This window comes from Parus major, chromosome 8 (genome assembly GCF_001522545.3).
Source record: "Parus major isolate Abel chromosome 8, Parus_major1.1, whole genome shotgun sequence".
Taxonomy (NCBI): Eukaryota; Metazoa; Chordata; class Aves; order Passeriformes; family Paridae; genus Parus; species Parus major.
The window spans coordinates 6,490,475-6,511,692 of NC_031777.1; the positions used below are offsets into that span (position 1 = coordinate 6,490,475).

Consider the following 21,218-nt stretch of genomic DNA (forward strand, 5'->3'; position numbering starts at 1 on the left):
CATGGAGCTAAGCAGCTTGGAGGAAAGGTCACCCCTAGAATAACACCATGTTCTCTCTACCCACATTCCAGAGTCTGTAGAGACGTGGGGTTCCTTGCAGGCCCCTGCACTCTGGTTGCTCTCTGGGTGCTCTGATGCTGACAGAGAGCTTGCAAAAGGGGAAAGTGAAAATAGGAAGAAAGGAAGTGATGACCTGCCTGTGATTAATTCCTGCTCCTAAAACAGGGATATCAACTGTTTCTCCACCATGGTTCACCTCTGTCTCTGTACTATAAATCCCTACTCAAAGTGCTGAGTCCAACTGTGTGTCTATCACGCCAAATCCAACACTGCAAAGATCTGGATAAAAACACCTCCCTTCCCCTAAGGAGAATGACTTTGCAGAATAACTCCCTCATCTTATACCATGACAAGGGCTTATAAAAACAGAGATTAATCACCAGAAGAAGGTCACTATAGAGTATGAGGGCTATCTAACTAATTTATGGATACCTGTTCTAAGTCCAACTCTCTTTCAGGTAGGAAAACCTGAGCAAACTTTCCATGGCAAAAATCTTCTATCCATTCAGGAAAGGCATCTATTTTTGTGTCTTTCTGATTATTCTTTTCAAATAGGCATTGAGAAATATCTTCAAACACTGTTACTCTGCTGCCAGGACCATTTACAACTAAACAATTTTCCAGCACCCAGGTATCTAAAAAGCTACTCTCCCATCACTTCTGAACTGGTTTTCTTCTCTGCTGGACCAGTGAAGACTCTGCAAACCAATCTCACAAAACAAGGCAAGGTACCTTCTTGGAGCCTGCAGGACTCCACAGATCTGGATATCATCCCTGAGGAACACCAGATCAGTGTTACTGCACTTCAAAGGGGGGAAAAAAATGGGGAAAAGAGTAGGAGAAGGGAGAACTATTTCAATCATCCTCATTACATACAGACCACAATTAATGGACTGCTGCTGTCAGAGTCCTGAGTGCACTAAGAGGTCACAACCAGCCCCTTGAGACCCTGCCTGCATCTCCTGCCCATGGATCCAGGAACTCTGTTTCTACTGAGACTTCGGCCTCCAGTCCCTGCCTGTCTCTTGTCCTGCCTTTGGTCCCATCTCCTGGAGGGACCTCAGCCTCACACTGTAGACATCTTCTCTCCCATCTCTCCTCTCCGTGTCTCCAGCCTCATCTCCTGGTACTCCTCACTGCATTCCCTGGGTCTGGTTCATTGCCATGCCTGGGACTGCTCTTTTTGTATTCTTTATATATCTGTACTTCCTTGCTGGAGAGGAAGGGTTTGTTTTGTTACTACTCAGAGCTAACACATAGTCCAGAGCAGCCTCTTCCCTTGTCTGCAAAAGCAGCACCTTTTCCAAGAGCTATAAAGATGAGCCACTTCTATACATAAAAGGTGAAAATATAGTTTTAAGTCATGTGGAAAACACTCTCTTTGCATATACTGATCATGAATACATAACTAGAAAAAACCTAAGGGTGCGGTTTTGTTTTGTTTTAATTACCTTTAAACTCTGTTGCTTCCTTATGGTAATAGTAAATTATTGACTTACCAAGGGTGTTCTCAGAGTTACACAAATACATCATAAACCTAGGTTACATGCAATTTTGGTACATTTCCCACATGAATATAACCAGGGTAGGTAGGGTTTGGTTCTATTAATTTTTCTCACCTCCTGAAACACTAGTTTAGGACTGCCCCCTGCTCACTTTACTCACTTTATCAACAAATTGCTAAACAAGGCAAGGAAAGAGATCACAGAATCACAGAATGGTTTGGGTTAGAAGGGACCTTAAAGATGATTCCATCACACCCCTGCCCTGGGCAGAGGCACCTCCCACTATCCCAGGTTGCTCCAAGCCCTGTCCAATCTGGCCTTGGACACTTCCAGGGATCCAGAGGCAGCCACAGCTTCTCTGGGCACCCTGTGCCAGGGCCTCGCCTCACCACCCTCACAGGGAAGAATTTCTTCACAACCCCTAATTTAAACCTGCCCTCCGGCACTTAAAAAATACAGAGTCCAGTACAATTCTGGAAGATGCTCATGCACTTCAACCCTCTGCTGTGATGCACGCACTCACTCACTCATCTGCTTTTCTTTAGCTTTCAAGCACTGGAACAAGAACTACTTTACAACATGAGCTGCTGAAACTATGAACAACATGAAACCTTCCCTTTCTGGAACTCAGCCAGAATCTGAAAATCTCCACCTTTGAAACTCACTCTGATATTTGGTTTTAGACCCCTGAGACTGAGTTTTCAGAGAAAGGGTGCCTACAAGCCACTCACTTCCATTAAGCTTGGATTAAGAACAAGTGCCTGTGATTGTACCAGAAATCTTTTTCATGTCTGAAAATGTCTTCAAAGAAAGTTAGTCTCGAAGTATGGAATTAGGACACAGCATCTGTCCCCAGAATGAGTAAGAGCTGATACTGCAGAACATACTATGACAGCCACGTGAGTTGGAGCAGTTCCTCATGGAGTGTTCATCAGCTAACCACCACAATTCATCAAATCATCATCCAGATTTACTGCTGAAAATTTCCTTTCCTAACCTTCTCTCAGCTCTTCTGAGATAAACTGGTTTATAAACTATTGTGCTTTGCATTCAGCTTTATTTAGACAGGTTTAGCAAGTGGAGCTGTTCTTAACAACAGAAATCCCACCATGATATTCCCATTTTGTCAGAAAATTCTGACCTGACGTGTTCACTCCCCCTTTTGCAAAGCACCCAGGAGTTCCATGGAAACGTCTGGATTAAGTGTCTCAGATCAATGAACAGATTCTAGAATACTTTTTTCCCAAATCACATTACCACTTACTTTCTTACAGAAAGAATTACTTTAATAACCTCCTCCCCAAATGAACATCCCATAATTTTTCATAAAAGCACAAATAAAATTAATCTACGAGAGATGTTATATTATTAAAACATATGCTGAAATCAACAATGCTCAAGGCTCTATCATTGCATTTTGTTCTTCATTGGCATTTACATATTATAGTTCTTATGCATTGCCCTGGAAATCAGCTTTGAAGTGGAATGATGAATAAATGAAGATTTATTATTACTATCCTTATTAGAGGGATTTTAAAGTCATTAGAGACCAACAGACATAATAATCATATTATATTCAATCTTCTCTAGAGCATCTCCTTTGATAGGCCTGCTAACTCTATTATTTAAATATATATTAGAGCAAAATGCAGCACGACTTCTACAGTTTGGGATAGGCTGGAAATTTTTATGTTTTGGTTTCATTTACCAGGATTTGTCCTTAGAGAATTCATGGGTTTCATGATGGGTTTCTTGGTTTTAAACACCAGGGTTTCAAATTCACAGCAAGCACCTGGCTCAGTGTGTCTGCTCAGATAAAATAAAAAGGTTAAAAGCTGGGGAAGAAATAGGGTACTGGAGATCAATCTTAACCTGAAGTGACTTTTGGAAATTAAAAAAATAGATCAGTCAGAATCCATAATCTCACAATAGTCAACAGACTTGGCTGCAACCAATCCCACCATGAAGGAAGAAAAATAGATCCAGAGGTTCTGAAGAAGAGCCGAAGCAGAACTGCATCACTCCAAGAAGCTCAGAAAATTCTCTCTGGATTCAATGTGAGTCAAGTAAAAATTACTTATGGGAAAAAAACCCCACTGCTTAACTGTGAAGTACAGTCCTTACTATTGACTCCTTCTGCCTGCAGCTTGCCTGGGGAAGGTGCTAGAGAAAGGAAGGTGAACTGTTTCCAGTTGGGTGTAGTCACACAGCAAGGGGCAATTTCCTGTCAGCCACATCCTCCACTACCTGCCCAGGGAAGGCAGCACCAGCACTCTGCTCTTTTCCTTTAATCCTCTCATTGCTGTACCAAATCCCTCAGAATTCCCTCCCCTTGTGAAACATCTGATGCAATGTGGCTATCACAGCCATGAGGCTCATCCCCTGCTAGTTCTGCACAGGCACTTGATGTCACATTAGTCCCCACCTGCCAACACTGCCTGTGTTCACTGTCTATGCACAGTATGATTTATCCTCACTGATATTCTTAGGGTGTTATTGACACATCAGTCACCTTCCAACCCTACTTGACTGCTGTTTCCTTTACTTTGCAGCCTCCTCCCCAGAAACTAACTTCTAATTCCCTTTCTATCACCTCCTGGCTCCTCACCTTGGTTTAAACTCTGCCTAATCAAACCACAAGGAACTTTCAATCCCTACAGGCAGCACAGATACTCTGCTTGTAGCCACTGGCTGTGTGAGGCACTTCTGTCCCTTCCCAGAAATAAGAAAGGAAGCATCAGGGGGGGAAGCATCAGCACCAATGAAGAAGCTGTGGCTGCCCCTGGATCCCTGGAAGTGTCAAAGGCCAGGCTGGACAGGGCTTAGAGCATCCTAGGACAGTGGAAAGTGTCCCTGCCTATGGCAGGGGATGGCACTGGATGATCTGTAAAACTCCAGCTCAACCTCCGCTTACACCCAGCTCTGACCTAGAAGCTGTCTTTCACCAGCAAGGGAAAAATGTGACTTCTGTGGTTACCATTCAATGAGTTGTTTAAGTCAGACTCCAACTCCACTAAGAAGGAATCAGTCATGGACTTGGATCTTTAGTAATGACAAATCCCAGACCTAAACTAAATCATGGGCCAGAAAATGGTAGTACTACTGACAGTAAAATACAGAACGATTAACAGCCCTCAAATGGATCCCAGAATAGCTAAATTATACTGTTGATACCAGTCCAGCTCTATAAATGGGAGCCTTTTAAAATCCCTTCCATCTTCTTGATCCTCTGATTCCAGAAGCTACTTTAAGTTTCCTGTGTTAAAGTTATGGTCTTTGGCCCACAGCATGTGGTTAAACCACCACCACCACCAAAAAAAAAATAAATAAGATTGAGTCTCACATTTTGCCAAAAATTGCTACCTTATTAAGTATAAGCTAAAATCTGAACTCACATTCCTTCGAGCAACTGATATAATTTTCTGTTTATGACAGCACTTAAAGTCCAAACCAATGTACTGAGCTCAGAATTCCAAGCCCAGCATCTCCTAGGGATGAGAAGGAACACGGAACAGTCCTGAATTTCAACAACTACTTTCTCTTCAGGTAACAGCTCTGGGAATTCTTACTCTGGGATCCACTGGGAGAGCAAGCTAGCCCTCAGAAAGTCTGGAAAAAATACCAGGGTGGTTCGGTATACTCAGTACCAAGGTGCCTGTTTTAAGAATAACAGTACCAAGGCAGTTTATTCACAGCTGACTTAACTTTCAGACAGGCAGCCAGACAGATCTAGAAATTTAATTTCTGAGCAGTCTTTCAGATAATTCCTGACATTTTAAAATTGTATTTAAAGATTTACAGCTTTATCTAAAAACCACTTAGTGTATGCTAACAGAATCTGGGGCAAAAAACCAAACAAACCATGAAGCTGACTATGATTTTATCTCCTATCACTTTACCTCTCCTGATGCACAAGACCTGGATCACAGACCAGTCTTCACAGTGAAACAGATGTTTTCATCCCATGTTCCTAGATTCCCAGAACCACTAAATCCCTCAGTTTCTAGCTTCATTGTACCTTCAAATACCGTTTGCTACAGAACTTCAGAACTAATGTTTTATTGTTTTACGGGACAACAGAAGAGAGGAATTACTTTTCTTACCAAACAGATTTTTATTTTTAGGAAATGAGTCAACTATGTTGGTACTCAATGACAAACATATAAGAGACATATATATAAATACATAAGGGGGTTGTGCAACTCATTGTCTTTGAACTATTCCAGGATTTGTGGATGTAAAGATAGTGTAGCACTATACATCACTTAAAATGCTGTTTTTTCATTAAGAATTTCACCTGTTTCAAGTGTCATGGTACCCTCCCCTGGATGGGCCAACTGCTCTATCATTGTGATATATTTTAACATATGATTTGCTTTATATTTTGTTGAAGGTTAAGACTTCCTCGTACACCTTCCAGAACATTTGTGATACTAGAAGAAAGCCAATCCTGCAACACTCACCCCCAAACACATCTCCATTCTGGTAGTTCTTGCCTTTCTGAGTTTCCTCTTCGTTTTGAACAGTAGACACATGCTTGGTGGAGGCACAGCCCATAGCTTCATTCAGACAGCTCCAGCTGGACCGAACCACAGATAATCTCTAGCAACGCCCGCTCATCCTTGCAGAAATAATCCGCCTTCCTGCTTGGCTCTCACGTCCCTTTCACCTAAACACGGCCAAAGAGAGAGGAAAACATTCACACAAGGTACCCTCTACAGGAGCTTCAAGAAGATAAAAAAATGAAATTTGTGAGGAGCAGCAAAAGGGCACAGCCTCCATGGCCTGAGGCTGCTAAAACCATATTCCTTAACATCTGGTATAGACAGGTCATGTTAAAGGTACCTCCACCCTGCCCTGGGATAGAGCACAGCAGGTGAACTCAAAGCCTCTTCCAGCCTGATTCTTTAATCCATGGCTTGAAGAAAGCAACATGCAGATCTGTTTCCCACCCAGTCTGCTATTCTCACAGAATGCAGAGGGTTTTGGGAGAGGATATAAGAAATCATCAATATCTGCTCCTCCTGCTCCTTTTATCAATCTACCCATCAAGCCAGATTTCTTACAAAGCATTTTACTGATAAAGAGCTGCTAATTGCAAGTGTTCAGACAAAATAACCTCTCTAAATCAATTAAAGATCTTATGTTGCCAGATGTGAAAGGCAATAGTCAGTTGTATTACCTTTTCTCTACTTGTTCATTATTCTACTCAATTTATAAAATATCCACTGCTCAAAAAGATGACTACCCCCATTTTAAGATGGAGCACTGTTCACTTCCTGAACAGTCCAGATGTCACATAAAAAAAAAAAAAAAGGGAAAAGAAAAACCAATTCCAGAACTGTAATATTTTAGGTTAAAAAGAAACTCAAATTCATGAACTGTTTATTGCTAAATGGTTCTGAACTGGAATAAAAGCTACCTCAAAGTTTGGTGAGATGATCTGCCTTTCCACCAGCCAAACTTTTCAGAAGAAAGAAAAGTGAGACTCCCCCTTCAATTCAGCTATAGCATACGATCATACACACAATTTCTTAATTAATTACTTCTGAGTTTGTACTTTAGAAGGCTGTGGCTCATTTTGCTCCACACAGACCACAAGTTTACGTGTAATATCAGACAAGCACTCTTAGGTAAGACAGGGAGAGCTGGAGAGAGATGATCTTTAAGGTCCCTTCCAACCCAAAGCATTCTATGACACAGCAGTATCCATTCCAGCAGAAATGTATAATCCCAAGGGAAACTGTGAGTTTCTTTTTCCTGAGCACTCAGCACTGGCAGCACACCTACCCCATGCCAAGGCAGCTCAGTAACACACCAGCACATAGTCTATGAGGGTTCTGCTCCTGCCTCCAGAGGGATTTTCCTGCCCATCCCCAAAGCCAAAGACATGGGGATGTGGCAGCCAGGCTCAGAGTGATTCCACTTCTGTTACAGCAGACCGTGGCTTTCACCAAGCAAGGGGGTGGACTCTGGATGCAGAACCACCAGTAACTCCTACGCACAGCCAGCTTCCCCCTTCTCTGCACAGAGCAGTGCTTCTCTCCACTTGGTCAGGGTGTTCCAGAACATACAATGCTTATCACTGTTCCCAGCAGCCACCCCTACCTGTCACCCCTGCACAATTTTATGTTCAGTACATCCCCAACATGCTCTAGTCTGTTTTTTCTTCTTCTTCGCATGCACACCTGAGCCTGAATTTGTCATTGCCCCATCCTTCTCTTCTACCTTAGCCACAGCTAATTACTCACCCCAAAACACAGGATTTTATAGGATCATAGAAAAGCTTGGGTTGGGAGGGACTTTAAGCTCACCTCATCGCAACCTCTGCCATGGGCAGGGTCACCATCCACTAGCTCAGGCTGTTCCAAGCTCCATACAACCTGGCCTTGGACACTTCCAGGGGTGGGGCAGCCAGTGTTCCGGACAACTTACACCAGGCATTGATACTGTTAAGTGGAAGGGAGTGAGCTCTGGAGCTATTTTTTTAACCCTATATGGCTACATAACTTCCTCCCTCCCCACCCTTCACCCCAGAAAACCTAGATTTTACAGGAAAAGTCTGTATAAAGCCAGGGAAGTTCCTCAGATTTTGCAGTTCAGGGGGTGTCACAGCTGACAGTTCATCCACGCATGTGTCCAAGTGGCAGCCTGCACTAAGATGATCTCACTGATGGGGGGAAACAAGGACCCAAAGGGATTTAAAACATCAGCCATGCTGTGCTTGGAGATAGGTAAAGACACAGGGGTGTGGAAGACAGTGGAGAAACAGCGGACTGGGAGAGGGAACTGCTACTTGGACTGGAAATTAATCGGGGACTTCTTTTCTCAGAGGACATAAATTTGTTTAAAAAGAAGGGCTTTTAATGGACCAGCTAAAACAAATGAGGGGGTAAACATGACCAACAGAGTCCTTGCTTCAGATTTCAGAGAAAAGCAGGAGCCTCCAGGTAGACAGAGCGTCAAAACACTGACTTCTGATTTAAAATACAAACAGTAGTATTATTCCAGGGAAAAAGGTGTGGCCAACTATGAGAAAAGTGTGGGAGAATGGATTGTAAAAGAATAGATAGTGCTGCAGGCAATCTTGCCCCTGATAAATTGCAGCTGTGTAGGACAGGTGAACAGCATTAAAGAAAAAGGAGCAAGGAATGCTGATTTGTATTGACCAATCAAAAAAGAGTAAAAGGGCACACAGATGTTATGCATAAGGGAAAAGGGTATAAAAGGTTGTACTGGGGAATAATAAAGCACTGATGCTTGAGACCATTCTTGGTGTTAGTCCTGTGTCCTCCATCAGAAAAGGAGCAAGGTAAGGTTTGATGTAACGCTGGAAAGGCTGTGGAGGTGTTTGGGTGAGACCTGGGCAGGAGGCTGTCACAGGGGGAATTACTGCCTACCACAGCTCAGCACCTCTGAGGAGCAGAACTGCAGCCACAGAAGTACGTGTGGAATGAATTATGCTCCTGCCATCTTTAATTATTTTTCGTGTTTCTTTTTCTGTCTCTCAGCAGGGATTGTTTACAAAAGGGAAAACAGCTGCATAGTAATAAAACCCAAATATATTTCACAAAGGATCAGTGGGTTGGGCTTAGGAAAAAGATGTTTTTTTGTGAAGTCTTATACAGCCAACATGCAGCACAACAAATTGCAAAATACTGAATTATTGATTAGTGCCCAGGACCATTGAGCTGCAGGAACAATTAGGAGCAAAGAGATATAGAAGAGGAATGCAGAAGGCTAAAGCTCTTTCGGAGAGAAAAGGAAAAAATATCCATGATCAAATCTCCCCTGCAGCATTTTGGTAGCACACATCACCCTCTAAAAATATGGTCACGTTTGCAGGCATGCTGTGATTAAAGGGAACACATAGGGATAGAAGAACTGGAAGTTTCACCTTATACATTAAAGAATAGCATTCACAGCAGCACCTGAAAAAGCCATACAATTAACAGGTGGGTTATGGAGGCAAACTTCTCCTGGTGCCAATAAACTGGGCTGAGGAAGCTACTGAAAAATGACCTCCAAGGTGAAACTAGCACACTTCCAGGCATGTTCCTTGGACTGCTGTTAACCTAGCTCTGTGAGACACAGATAACTAGACACAACCCAGGGATAGTAGGGGATTTAATACAAAGAACAGAGAGACAGGAAAGCAGTATTACTTTCACGGGGGATGAAATCCGATGTATAGGGCTGCAGGATGCTGTCCAGCCTTGGGAAACCTCCCCTGCCTGAGGGCCAAAGCCCTCAGGGATGAGATTTAGGAATCACTCAGAAGAGAGGTGCTGGTCCTCACTTGTTGGGATGCCTGGCCGAGCTTTGGGGATGTGAAACACAGCATTTCACACTGCAGCAGAACAATACATCCGTTCCTCCTCCCCCACTTCTGCACAAATGTAATTTTCCTTTTTGTCTTCCACAGCATTTTGGGGGCCCACAGATTTTCAGAAGCCAAAAATAAAAAGAAAACCTCAAACCATTTGCAGTTCATGTTCACCACCCACCATCACTAATTATCAAGATTTGAGAGGCAATTTTCAGGCTCCAATCTGTAAAACACTAGTGAGAAAAATCTCTCAGGCAGATCAAAAGTGCCTACACCACCCCCAAATTAAATACAGCAGGTTAAGGATTAACATCTTACACGCAGGTCAGAAGAAGACTAAAGGCACTCTCAGATGCTGTACTTTGTACCCCGTGTTTCTTCTGAGCTCATCTCTCAGTATAGAAAACACCTTTGGAAACCTTAAGCAATTCTTTTCTTTCTTCTGAGCAACGTCTATGATGTGTTTTTTTCTTTTACCAACTCTTTCAACACTTCCCTTAATTCACTCAACACATCCTCACCTCTTATTTCTGATGGTCAAAAGCTGCATCCTTGACAAAACATATTTTGCTTCCACAAACACTTCATACAAATGGAGGACTTCCAGTGTTTTACAACAAATGCATGTTAATTCTTCTATTACAACAGGTGTATTTGTTTTCATCTTTATTGCATTGAGGTAACTGATCTTTCATCATCTTCAGGCTGCAGGTACATCTACAAGTTTCTTTCCATATTGACCACACAGGAAATCAGGTTAAAATTTCACAATGCTCAAGAGATCAAATCAACAAATTTCATGCAACCATGAAAAACACCTAAACTACAAAGAAAAACCACACTGGCTTTTCCTAAGAAAGAACATGTTCTAGGCAGAACTCAAGGATTTAACTTGCTATTAATTAGATTTATTTCCTAAAAGAAATAGAGCTGTTTGATTTCCTTTTTTTTTTCCTAAAAAGAAGAAAGCAGAAATTAATTCAGAGTTTTTCCTGCACAAGGGCTGTTGGTAGTTAGCACCTGGGACTTCTTCACTGTGACATTTCTCTTTCTCAGCTACTCTCCACCACAAAAGCTGGCTTTTTGGGTTTCATTCAACAGCCATTGAAATGCCAAAAGGCATTTTTGGAGCCAAAAAGATATCACTTTTGCCATTGAAGTGCACCAATGGCCTAGGAGGGAAGGAAAAAAGTATTTTTAAAAAATATTCATATAAGGTCTCTTTTTCCTTCTTCAGATTATTCAAATTGGCACAAATAGCGCAGTTATATTGACAATTAACCCACTGACTTGCTAAATGAACAGCAGAACAGTTTGGACTTCCAGAGGTGCAAACACTCTGGACTAATCTTCCAATCTTCCATTGGCACTAGGGGGAAAAGTCAAAGTAAGTGGTGATTTCTGTTCCTTGGCAGCCACAGACAGAACATGCTTTCCTCACCCACCGGTACAAACAGCCAGAAAATTAAGCCTTTTCTGCCCTTCTATGAATTGTTTGCCTCTATGATTCAATGCACAAGACCTGTGTTTATTACACATTTCAGCCTCCTACTGGAAACAGGCTGTCCCAGAGAACCAGGTGAGCTCAGCAGTGATTGTCTGGAAGGAAAGGGAATCGGCTCCATGCTGTAAAACCAGGAGCACAGGGAACCACAACATGGCTTTATGCTAAACCAGCAGAAACACATGATACCAGCCCAGCTGCCCAGGCCCACAGGCAGCATGCCATGTGTCCTCTCCTGGGAAGCTGTGCTCAGCACAAATCCCTTTTCCAAGAGAAAAGAGGGATACTGCAACCTGACAGCTAAAACCACCCAGCATTACAGAGAAGATCATCTACCTAGTTTTTCTCAGCAGGGAGAGCCTGGTTTGAATTAATTCTATTAATTCATATCATCAGCTTAACACAGGACAGCCTTTGCTGAGGCTTAGATCACCTTTTTTCATCAGCAAGATCAGCTGATTTTTTCTTTTGCTTGCAATCAGGATTTTTGCTGATCTAATACATGGGATTTTGGTATATTAAAGCAACAAGTGATTTCCAAATAGAAAAGCTCCCAACAGAAACACAATACTTCCGGGGAGCATCTTCTCCTTCCTCAGACTCTAAGGAGAAATATCACCTGTAAATCCATAGAAAAAGATTTCAAACATCACAGAGTATAAACATGAAAGAGAAATGAATTGCATTGCAATCATCCTCTTCATTCACACAGAGTGGAGTTAAATTAAAATCAGAGTGAAAAGCCCAGCAGCACAAGAGATGTCAGTCATACAACTTACCATTCTTGCTGTTTCCAAAGAAAATTAATTGCATTTCATTCTCAATTTCTTCTACCCTCAAATACTTTAGGAGTAGTGATACAAAGATTACCTCCATCATTACAGAATGAAGTTCTAATATTTAATTATTTTCTCCCCTCTATGAGAATTAATACACAAAACTTTGATGATAGATGAGATTTAATTGGCTGGCAAATGAGTATTTGTTTTAGCTTGTGCACAGATATGGCCTGTTCAGGTAAGAATACAAACTTTTTAAACATATTTCACCTGCACAATCTCTTCCAAACCAGTAGCAGCACCAGAGTTTGTCTTTAACATAGAAACAGGTACTACTCAACCATATTTCCAGAGATTCAGGACATTTATCCTCAGTACTTTTCAGAAAAAACAAGAACTTCCATAAAAAAATAAGACTACATGACAATATATGGAAACACCTAAATATTTCTTGCTTCTACAGCAAAGATTGCTGTGGTTGTTAGAAGGATGTGACAAAGATATTCACAGAATCATGGAATAGTTTGGGTCAAAAGGGCTTAAAGCCCACACCATCCTACCCCTGCCATGACTTATCTTCCACTGTCCCAGGGTGCTCCAAGCCCTGTCCAGGATGGCCTTGGACACTTCCAGGGATGGGGCAGCCACAGCTTCCCATCCCTCACCACTTTGTGCCAGGACCTCACCACCCCCACAGGGAAGAATTTCTTCCCAGTATCCCAGCTAACCCTGTCCTCTGGCAGTCTGAAGCCATTACCTTGCCTCACATGAAGGAAGACTACAGTCAACACCAGATAACTAAAAACCCACCAGCAACCACCATGAAGGATTTGATTTAAAGCAGCAAGACCTTTCTGCTGACTTTAGGTGGCTTGAGGTAACTTCCTGAACCTCCAGTTTCATGAAACAAAGACTGTTGTATGATTTATTTCCAAAGGGATTTTGAAAATGAGTGCTGGTGGTGGCACCTCAGGCTGATGTGAGACACCAGACAGGACTACAGAAAAGCCAGGTTCAATGCTCAGTACATGACTTTGTCATCTAAGTGTATCTAAGTATAATCTCCAGCACTTACCATAATGGGAAGGTAGCTCAAGCACCTCTAAAGTATAAAAGAAGCAGGCAATAAGCTCTCCTATTTAATTTTATTTCTGTGTTCATGGTTTAAGAGCAAGATGTGCTTTACTGAACAGTAGACAGTAAAAAGTCCTGAAGTACAGGAACAGAGAATTATACAATATTTTGTACACTCTAAGAACAGGTCTGAGCATCCTCCTCCTTTTGAAGACTCGTTCCCCTTGCTCTGCCTTAAAAATAATTTAAAGATGCAACCATTACACCTAGGCAGTCACCACCATCATGTCAAATCAGACTAAAATAATTGATGTAGAAGCCACTTCATCAATGAGACACACTGCTTTGGAGAAAAGCCTTGAGGGATATTTACCACACTGAAAAAAACAGCCCTATTCTCCTGAATTTCTCTCCTCTTACCACCAGGGCTGGGGGATGCATCTCCAAATGTCAACATTGACTCTGGCCTGGAGCTGAGCTCTTTTAAGGACTGTCTCTCTCCCAGAAAAAGCAGTAGTTTAACAAGTCTCTCCTAAAAATGTGAAGCACATACTTCTTTATTTCAAGAAGAAAAGCATCAAGGATCTAATACCACCCACTAGTGTGGTAGCGAAGACCTGGAATTTTAAGACTTAAATGTATTATTTTCATTTTTTGTTCTTTCACACTTTGATTTCCTTCCCAAACTACTTCTTAATCTTTCCTGTGTGCCACCACAAAGGTAGAAATAACCACACCGAGATGGGTTCTAATGCAGCTATCTCTAACTGCACATTTGCAGGATCTCAACTATCTTTAGACCCACTGATTTATTTTAACAGCTCTACAACAAAAAGCCCCACAGTCAGTTGACTGGTCATTCCCTAGAAAATCCTTAAAAATATCCATAAATGAGATGACAGACCCCAGCATCCCCCTTCAGCTCCATCAGTGAATGATGAATACATACACAGCAGCAATTCACCTCTCTGCTCAAAAATCCAGCACAGAATTACCCCACCTCACCTCAGGAAACTGCTTTGACTCTGTCTTGAATATACACTTCCAGTTATGCTGTGAGCTTCCAGCTTCCACCTGAAGACCTTTCCTTGCATCCTGGCCAAGCTTGGCCAAACAGCATGTTTGGGCCAAATTCCTGCTCACAGGGGAAGGGGAATGCAGCTGCAAGCCAGAGAGGGGTGGCTGGATGTCCCTGAATGTCTCTGCATCTACATAGAGCCCACAACCTGCCCCCCCACCCCACTTCCAAGGCATTTTTCATCCAAAGAGCTGCAGCAGGAGCTACTTTACACGCCACTGAGGATAAACTTTACACAGAACAACTGAGCTATACAGAAGCCAAGGGGCTGAGATGCTGGGGACCTGCTGGTAATGTGTCAGCAAGGAAACATTTGCCATATGCACCAATGCTGCTGCTGCGCAGTTACGGGATCTTTCAAGAGGCCTCTTCTTTGCAGATGAGCTAGAGAAATAAAAAAATCTTTCTTCACTAACCTGGTAAGTTTATGAAGGCTGAATCAGGCTGACTCTCTTAGACATACTTTTATTATGTTAGGAAAGCAATACTGAGACTAAATTCAAAAAACCTTAAATTGGATATTAAAAAGAAAGGGGGGAAAAAAGGAAAATGGGAGAGCCAATTGTGCAATGTGATTGCACCACACAAATCCAGCTTTCAAACAGTGAAGCTAAAGGGCCCCAAGTATAAAACAGTGCCTGTGAAAGGTCCTGCAGACTGCTTATCTCCCTCTCAAACCCATGCCTGGGATGGTCACGGCTACGTAAGGAGCCCGTAGCTAGAAGCTGATTTAACTGAGTCCAGTTCCCTAGAACAGCATTTAACTCAAAACAACATAACTGTAAATTCTGGTGTCATTTATAGCACCTGTAAATCATCCACTGCCAGACAACTGATAAACCCAGGCTCAGGAAAATCAGCATTCAGAGCAATATGCACCAAAACAGCATAAATCCTTCAGTCACTATTACTGTATTTTTCCATCCCCACGTTATATGCAAATTTTGTGCAACTGAATTATAATACTGAAGCTGAGCACTTACCAATTCTATTTTAAACAGACTATTTAAAGGTGCCTTTATCCCACTGCAAAAAAACATCCTCAGGACAGCAACAGCAGAGAAGCATCCACCCCAGAAATAATAACTGGATGCTTCACACTTGACTTTGTTTCTCTTCAGTTGCATGTTTTATAATTAAAAATTACATGACAGAGAACCACTATTTTCTCATTTCCAGTGAATCATTTAATACATACGTCAGTGCTCATAAAAAGCCCTTACTGCATCCAGGTGAAGTTGACATCTGCAAAACTCCAAAGACTAAATCCAGAACATCACTGTGAGAGCTTGAAGGTAAAAAAAAAGCAAGGACAGAAACACTGTGTCTGGATCATCAAGAGCTATCAGTTTCTGTTCAAGGCCAGGTTGGACAGGGCTTAGAACAAACTGTCTTAATGGAAGATGCCCCTCCCATGGCAGGGAGTAGAACAAGATGGGGTACCTCTCAGCCATAACCGTTCTAGGATTTTATGACAGGTTTTAAAACATGCTGAAATAAAAACAAAAAAAATCATGTTTTCATTAATCTTTTTTTTCCCTCACTTTCCCTTGGCTAAAAGAGAAGCAAAGTCTAAGTGGTCAGATTTACCAAAAATGCTGTTAAGTTTAAAACCAAAAATAAAAAAAAACTCAAGACATTCTGCCCAGAAATCATTTCACCTTGCTTCCTGATAGGCAGCTTTCTGTAATGCAATACACCCCCTCATCTCCTTACTTTGCTGTATGATAACACCTGGGCCCTTCCTATTTATGACACCACCATCACCACACCTGGAAGGGCTTTTTCAACACAGCCAGACCCAGTGCTTGGCAGGAAACCTGACACAGGAACTCACGAGGAATCCAAACAGCACAAGAAGCAGTTTTGACAAGGAATTGGATGAAATCAGTTTTGTGTTGCACCAATATCATCCTGCTTCCTCACAGTGGGACTATGGGAAGTGACTGCTTACTGAGATGGAAGAGACCCTCTAAAGTCCACCAGAACACCAGGGAAGGAGAGAAATGCCATGGGAATAAGGGAAGCAGTTGCCTAGCAACTCTTATTCTGACAGACAGTTGAGTGAAAGAAGTTGAAAGGATAAAGGTAAAAGAATCAAACATAGAAACTTTGTCTTCTCCAAGGTCCTCAGCTGACCTCAGTCACATTACTCAGACGGTTTTTGAAGGGCTAGGTTAGCCTGTGCCAGCTGTAGATGCAGAGCAAAAAGTAACAGGAATCAGAAGCTACCCAATGAAGAAACCTTGGGAAGGCAGACTTGATCACCTTCAGGATCTACACAAAGCAGCCACATGGATTTCCATACCCAAATGCCAACAACTTCCTCCAAAGCAGCCCAAAAAGTGAGTTTCCAAGCAAGCACCAGAGATGAAACCTTAAATACAGCCAAGATGCCAAATCAGGACCAGTAATTCCTGGGCCATCTGCCAGCCAGCACCAGGTAGAACAGAGGCTGTAACCCCAACAGCTCAGTTAATCCTCTCTTTTTAGGCAATAAAGAGATCTTGTACAGGTCTCTGAATTCAAAGAAAATTCATAACGTTAAGTTAAAATGTGGCAGGAGGAATTATGTGGGTGCTCACAGATCTCAGCACTTAAATCTGGGCTTTTCAGCAGCTTCAGCCTGGGCAACATACAGCTCATCCAGCTGAGATCCAATAGACCAAGGGAGTTACATGATGCAAATGAGTGTTTCTGTAGATACAGTGGTTTAAAAAGAAAAATAGAAGTATTGATTTCTGCTATTATTTGACACAGAACATCAATCTGCATGTGACTAGTGCATTTCAGTCTATAATATAACTGATAAAAATGTAATGGAACATCAATCTTCATTTAGGGTTAAGTGCCTTATGGTGGGGGGAGGGAAGGATTTGATTTTATCTAAACCAAAGTACAGCCTTAGTGAGGCACATGAACAGCTTTTTTTATCTGTGTATAAAAACCAAGACCAATATTTCAGAGCACTACAGAATTATTCATATGGAGAGAAGTAGGTAATCCAATTTTACATTATAAAATCCCAAGCTTTTGTATTTTCACCATGGCACTTTAAGAGTAAAACCCAGCCCAGGTTAGCAATTTCTCCCTGATTCCCCAGGATTTCTGTCTCTCCCTGCAAGCTTCCATGCACCCTCACAGAATACCAATGACATGGATGGGACAACTGGGAACCAAACCAAGGGGCTCCAGAATAGCTCAGCATAGTGCAGCAATATATTCTGTTTATTTTAGCAAATCAAACTAAAAACATGAGGTAAATACGTTGCCCTGGTCACTTCTCACCCACTGCAGAGTGAGGAGTTAATGGGTGCATTACAAGCAGAACTCGAGGCGCATGGTGTGCCCCTGACACTTCCCTGCTCCCCACTTGGAAAGAATACAGTTGATTGATTTTGATATAAAGCATAAATGATTGATTTACTCACAATTTACCTGGGAAAAATATTCAATTTTCCATCCAAGCCAGCTAGAGTGTGAAACACTCTGGAAAGATCTTGAAAATTACAGATTGATCAGCCTTACAAGTTGTTTGAAATCAGAATTAATTAATGCTAGTGTTTGAAAGCAACCAGAGGAAGATGTTAAATCAAGAAATTTTAAGCTTCAGGCACGGAAGTCAGTGTGCTTGGTTTCCTGGGATAAAGAAAATGTCATGTTACTCGAATTATCAAAAGCCAGGGACAGTGAGTTGAAGGAGCTTTATTGGAGACATCTGGGAAACGTCTTGTAAGGAACCTCAGAATGTTACCTGTACTGCTAGAGGGAAAGAAGAGGGAAGTCATCACAAGAGCAAAGTTCACCCTCAAGAGGCTTCACTAAACATCAGCAGAAGTTCAGAACTCCTCCGGGAATGCTCCAGACCTGGGACTGGTGAGTGGTCCTACAGCCTCTGTGCCTCCATTTAGTCCTCATTAATCCCACTCCAATCACACAGTAATAAACTTCAGTAACAAAAAACCACCCCAAAACCTCACACCATCATCCTTGAATACAGATATTGGCTAAAACACATTTCCTGCAAGGAGTGGTCACGGAAGAGCTATACATGATGGGTGGTACCAAACTGCAAATTCATCAAGACTAGAGTAAACAGCAAAATCCAAGGGGCCAGAGAACAGACAAGCTGCCTTAACTTGAAATAAACTTATATTGACAAGCACAAGGTAACTCAGATTAGAAGGAATAACATGATGCAGGCTTTACCATAGACAACTCAATGAAATTGTTTCATTTGGATTCAGAAAAGTCAGTGAAAACCTGACAAAAAATAACCCAAAGCTAGATCAGCACTATGATATTTTATTTCTTGCCTCCATTTCATTACTTACCATAGGCTATTCTGAATACTGAGTTAAAATACTTTTAAAAAATTTGTACTGATTTTTATAGCAAAATGAGCTATAACAGATACATTTTATTTTGGTGATCAGGATTATATCTCACAATTGTCCTAACGCACACTTTGTTTATGCACATCAACAGTCAACTGGTCTCACCAGCAGAAGGCTTCACCCTGATAGACTGTAACTCGGTAGATCTCTCATAAATTCTAAAAAGCTCCCTTGAAGGCACAGCACCATTTCACAGCAAGTTCTAGTCACGGAAAACACTCTGGAGAGGTGTCATGATGTGGCATCGTAACATGCCAGACAGTTCTTGCAGATTATGCCTGTCTCATACAATCTCAGCTGAAATCCCCATGAGCCTCTCACTGGGCACTATTAGCAGATCCATGAGCTGCAGCTCCTCTTCCCTAATTTCTACCAACCAGGGGGATGTTGTTTACCCAAATAAAAATTTCATACTCAGCATGAGAGATTCTACATATAGGCCTCAATGCCTTCCCTAAGAGGGAAGCATTTGTATTCCTGAGCAGCTTCACAGTCAGTTTATGCTCCCAGACAGCTCCTTGCCAACAGCCCTTCATTAAGTCTTCAACTCAGCCGAAGCATGAGATGCTTCCATGAGCTGCCCTGTCAATGGATATTTTCCCTGTAAAGAAGCATCATATTTTGTATGAGGAGGCTCAATCAAAATAGCAGAGCAAGGAGAGCTGAAAAACAATCCTGACTGGCACATTTCCTCCCATTTCCCCAGACTGAGGGAAATGCACTCTTCACACTTGGGTCATTTCCTGTAGGTCCCACACCAAGTTCCTAACTTTTCACTCATCTCACAGGAGTTCTTTGAATTTCCTTTTTGCAAGGAGTATTTTGGACTGCTTTTTTAGCCTAGAAAACCTCTGGAGTAGAACCCTACATGAGGTTTGTTTTTTTTTTCTCTCCTTAGGCATTTTATGAAAGTTCATTAGATGTTTCAAACAAATTACTGCTGGCTAGAGGGAAAAGCCCAGTCATCTTCAGCTCCTGTAGATACCCTATTGGTTCAGAAAACAAAATTTGTATCTTCCAACTCCCCAAGGTACATGAGGCAAATCTAGAACAAGTCATGAATGAGAAAGGGAGCAGAAGCTTGTAGGTACCTCTGCATATGTATTCCTGTTTTCCCCTACATCTTGAAAATGTCAAAAAGGTGTACCTGCCCTTACATTTATATAAAAAGTATGCATATACACACACATATATAAATAAATGCATATCCTTTAAAGCCAAACGAAGCATCTAGAAGGCACCAATACACACGTTTGCATTTCAAAACCAGAATTCCTAAAAATGACAGTTCTTACCTCTCCTCCTCCCATGGTGCCAGGCTCTCAGCTCAAACAGATTTAAGAGCATTTTGTGCTAGAACTTCTGCCAACTGGTTTCCAGGACAGAAAACATCTCTCATCCTCTCAAATATCAAAACTGCTTTCCAGAGGGGATGCAAGGCAAACTTTAAAACTACTTTCCAGTTAATTACCACAACACTGGTTTTTCAAATATTTTCCAAAGCCATTGCAAATACTTCCCATGAATATAAAAGCTGCATTTATTTATTGCCTTTAACCTAAACCTCAAGTGGTCTTGATTAATATTAATCCAAATGAGATCTCCCCCTCTAAATAACAACACTGTACAGAACTTATAAATTAAAGCAGTGTATTCTGTGACTGTGCAGCTCTCATCCAAGAAGCTGGGAAGAACTGCCTGCAAGATAGGAAGGATAGGGTGGGGGAGGAAGGGCCCATAACCCTTGTGACACGTGCAAGTCAAGTTCCCCAAGACAAGGCACTCACAACAACTGCTGATGAATTTTCAGTAATCCCGGAAAACTTCACTTCTGACAGAAACAGCCCCAGCCTTCAGATTTATGTAATTTCTCGTTGATGCCAAGCAACAGCCAGCAGCCTCTGCTGAGTTGTGTTCTGATGGTTCAGGTTAAGAATCAACTGTGAAATAACAGCACAGTTCCAGATGCCAAGCAAAGAAATGGCTGCACCCTAGAGGGGTTCTGCTCTCCATGTCTTTCCAAGCATGAGATGACACAAATATAAAGGATTGTTAAGATTTTCAATGTATGGCTGAGCATGCGTCAAAGCAAAATGTCTTGAAACAGAGCAACATTTAGTTATATTTAATAATATATAATAACTAATAATATTGGTAATATTTGGTTGCAACAAGCAGTAATACAGGTTTTAATTAAAACACAGCTCTCCAGGAGCATCAGTTTGGTATCTGCTGTGAAAGCACATCACTTGGAAATTGTTTTGTTCGGGGTGGGTTTGGGGTTTTTCACTAAAAACAACACATTCGTTATGTGCTGAAAATATTCTTATTATGCAAAACAAAGCTTTTCATACTGTACACTACTACTTTAAAGCAGGAGACAAGGACAAAGTATAAATGCTGACAAACCTGCAGTAAAGAACAGTGTCAGAAACCTTCAGATACTAATAATAATCCTTTCTTAATTGTAGGCTTCTATTGTTAGATCTTCA

The 21,218-nt window shown here is 41.7% G+C and overlaps 1 protein-coding gene across 4 annotated transcripts in view; it reads right to left on the reverse strand.

Moving 5' to 3' along the window:
* C8H1orf21 (chromosome 8 C1orf21 homolog) overlaps positions 1-21,218 on the reverse strand; it is a 102,644-nt gene that overhangs the window by 55,543 nt on the left and 25,883 nt on the right. For all 4 annotated transcript variants that reach the window (XM_015636643.3, XM_033516426.1, XM_033516427.1 and 1 more), the window contains exon 2: positions 6,029-6,234. In XM_015636643.3, the coding sequence (XP_015492129.1) occupies positions 6,029-6,122 (94 nt within the window). In that variant the 5' untranslated portion in view covers positions 6,123-6,234. The remainder of the gene's footprint in view (positions 1-6,028; positions 6,235-21,218) is intronic.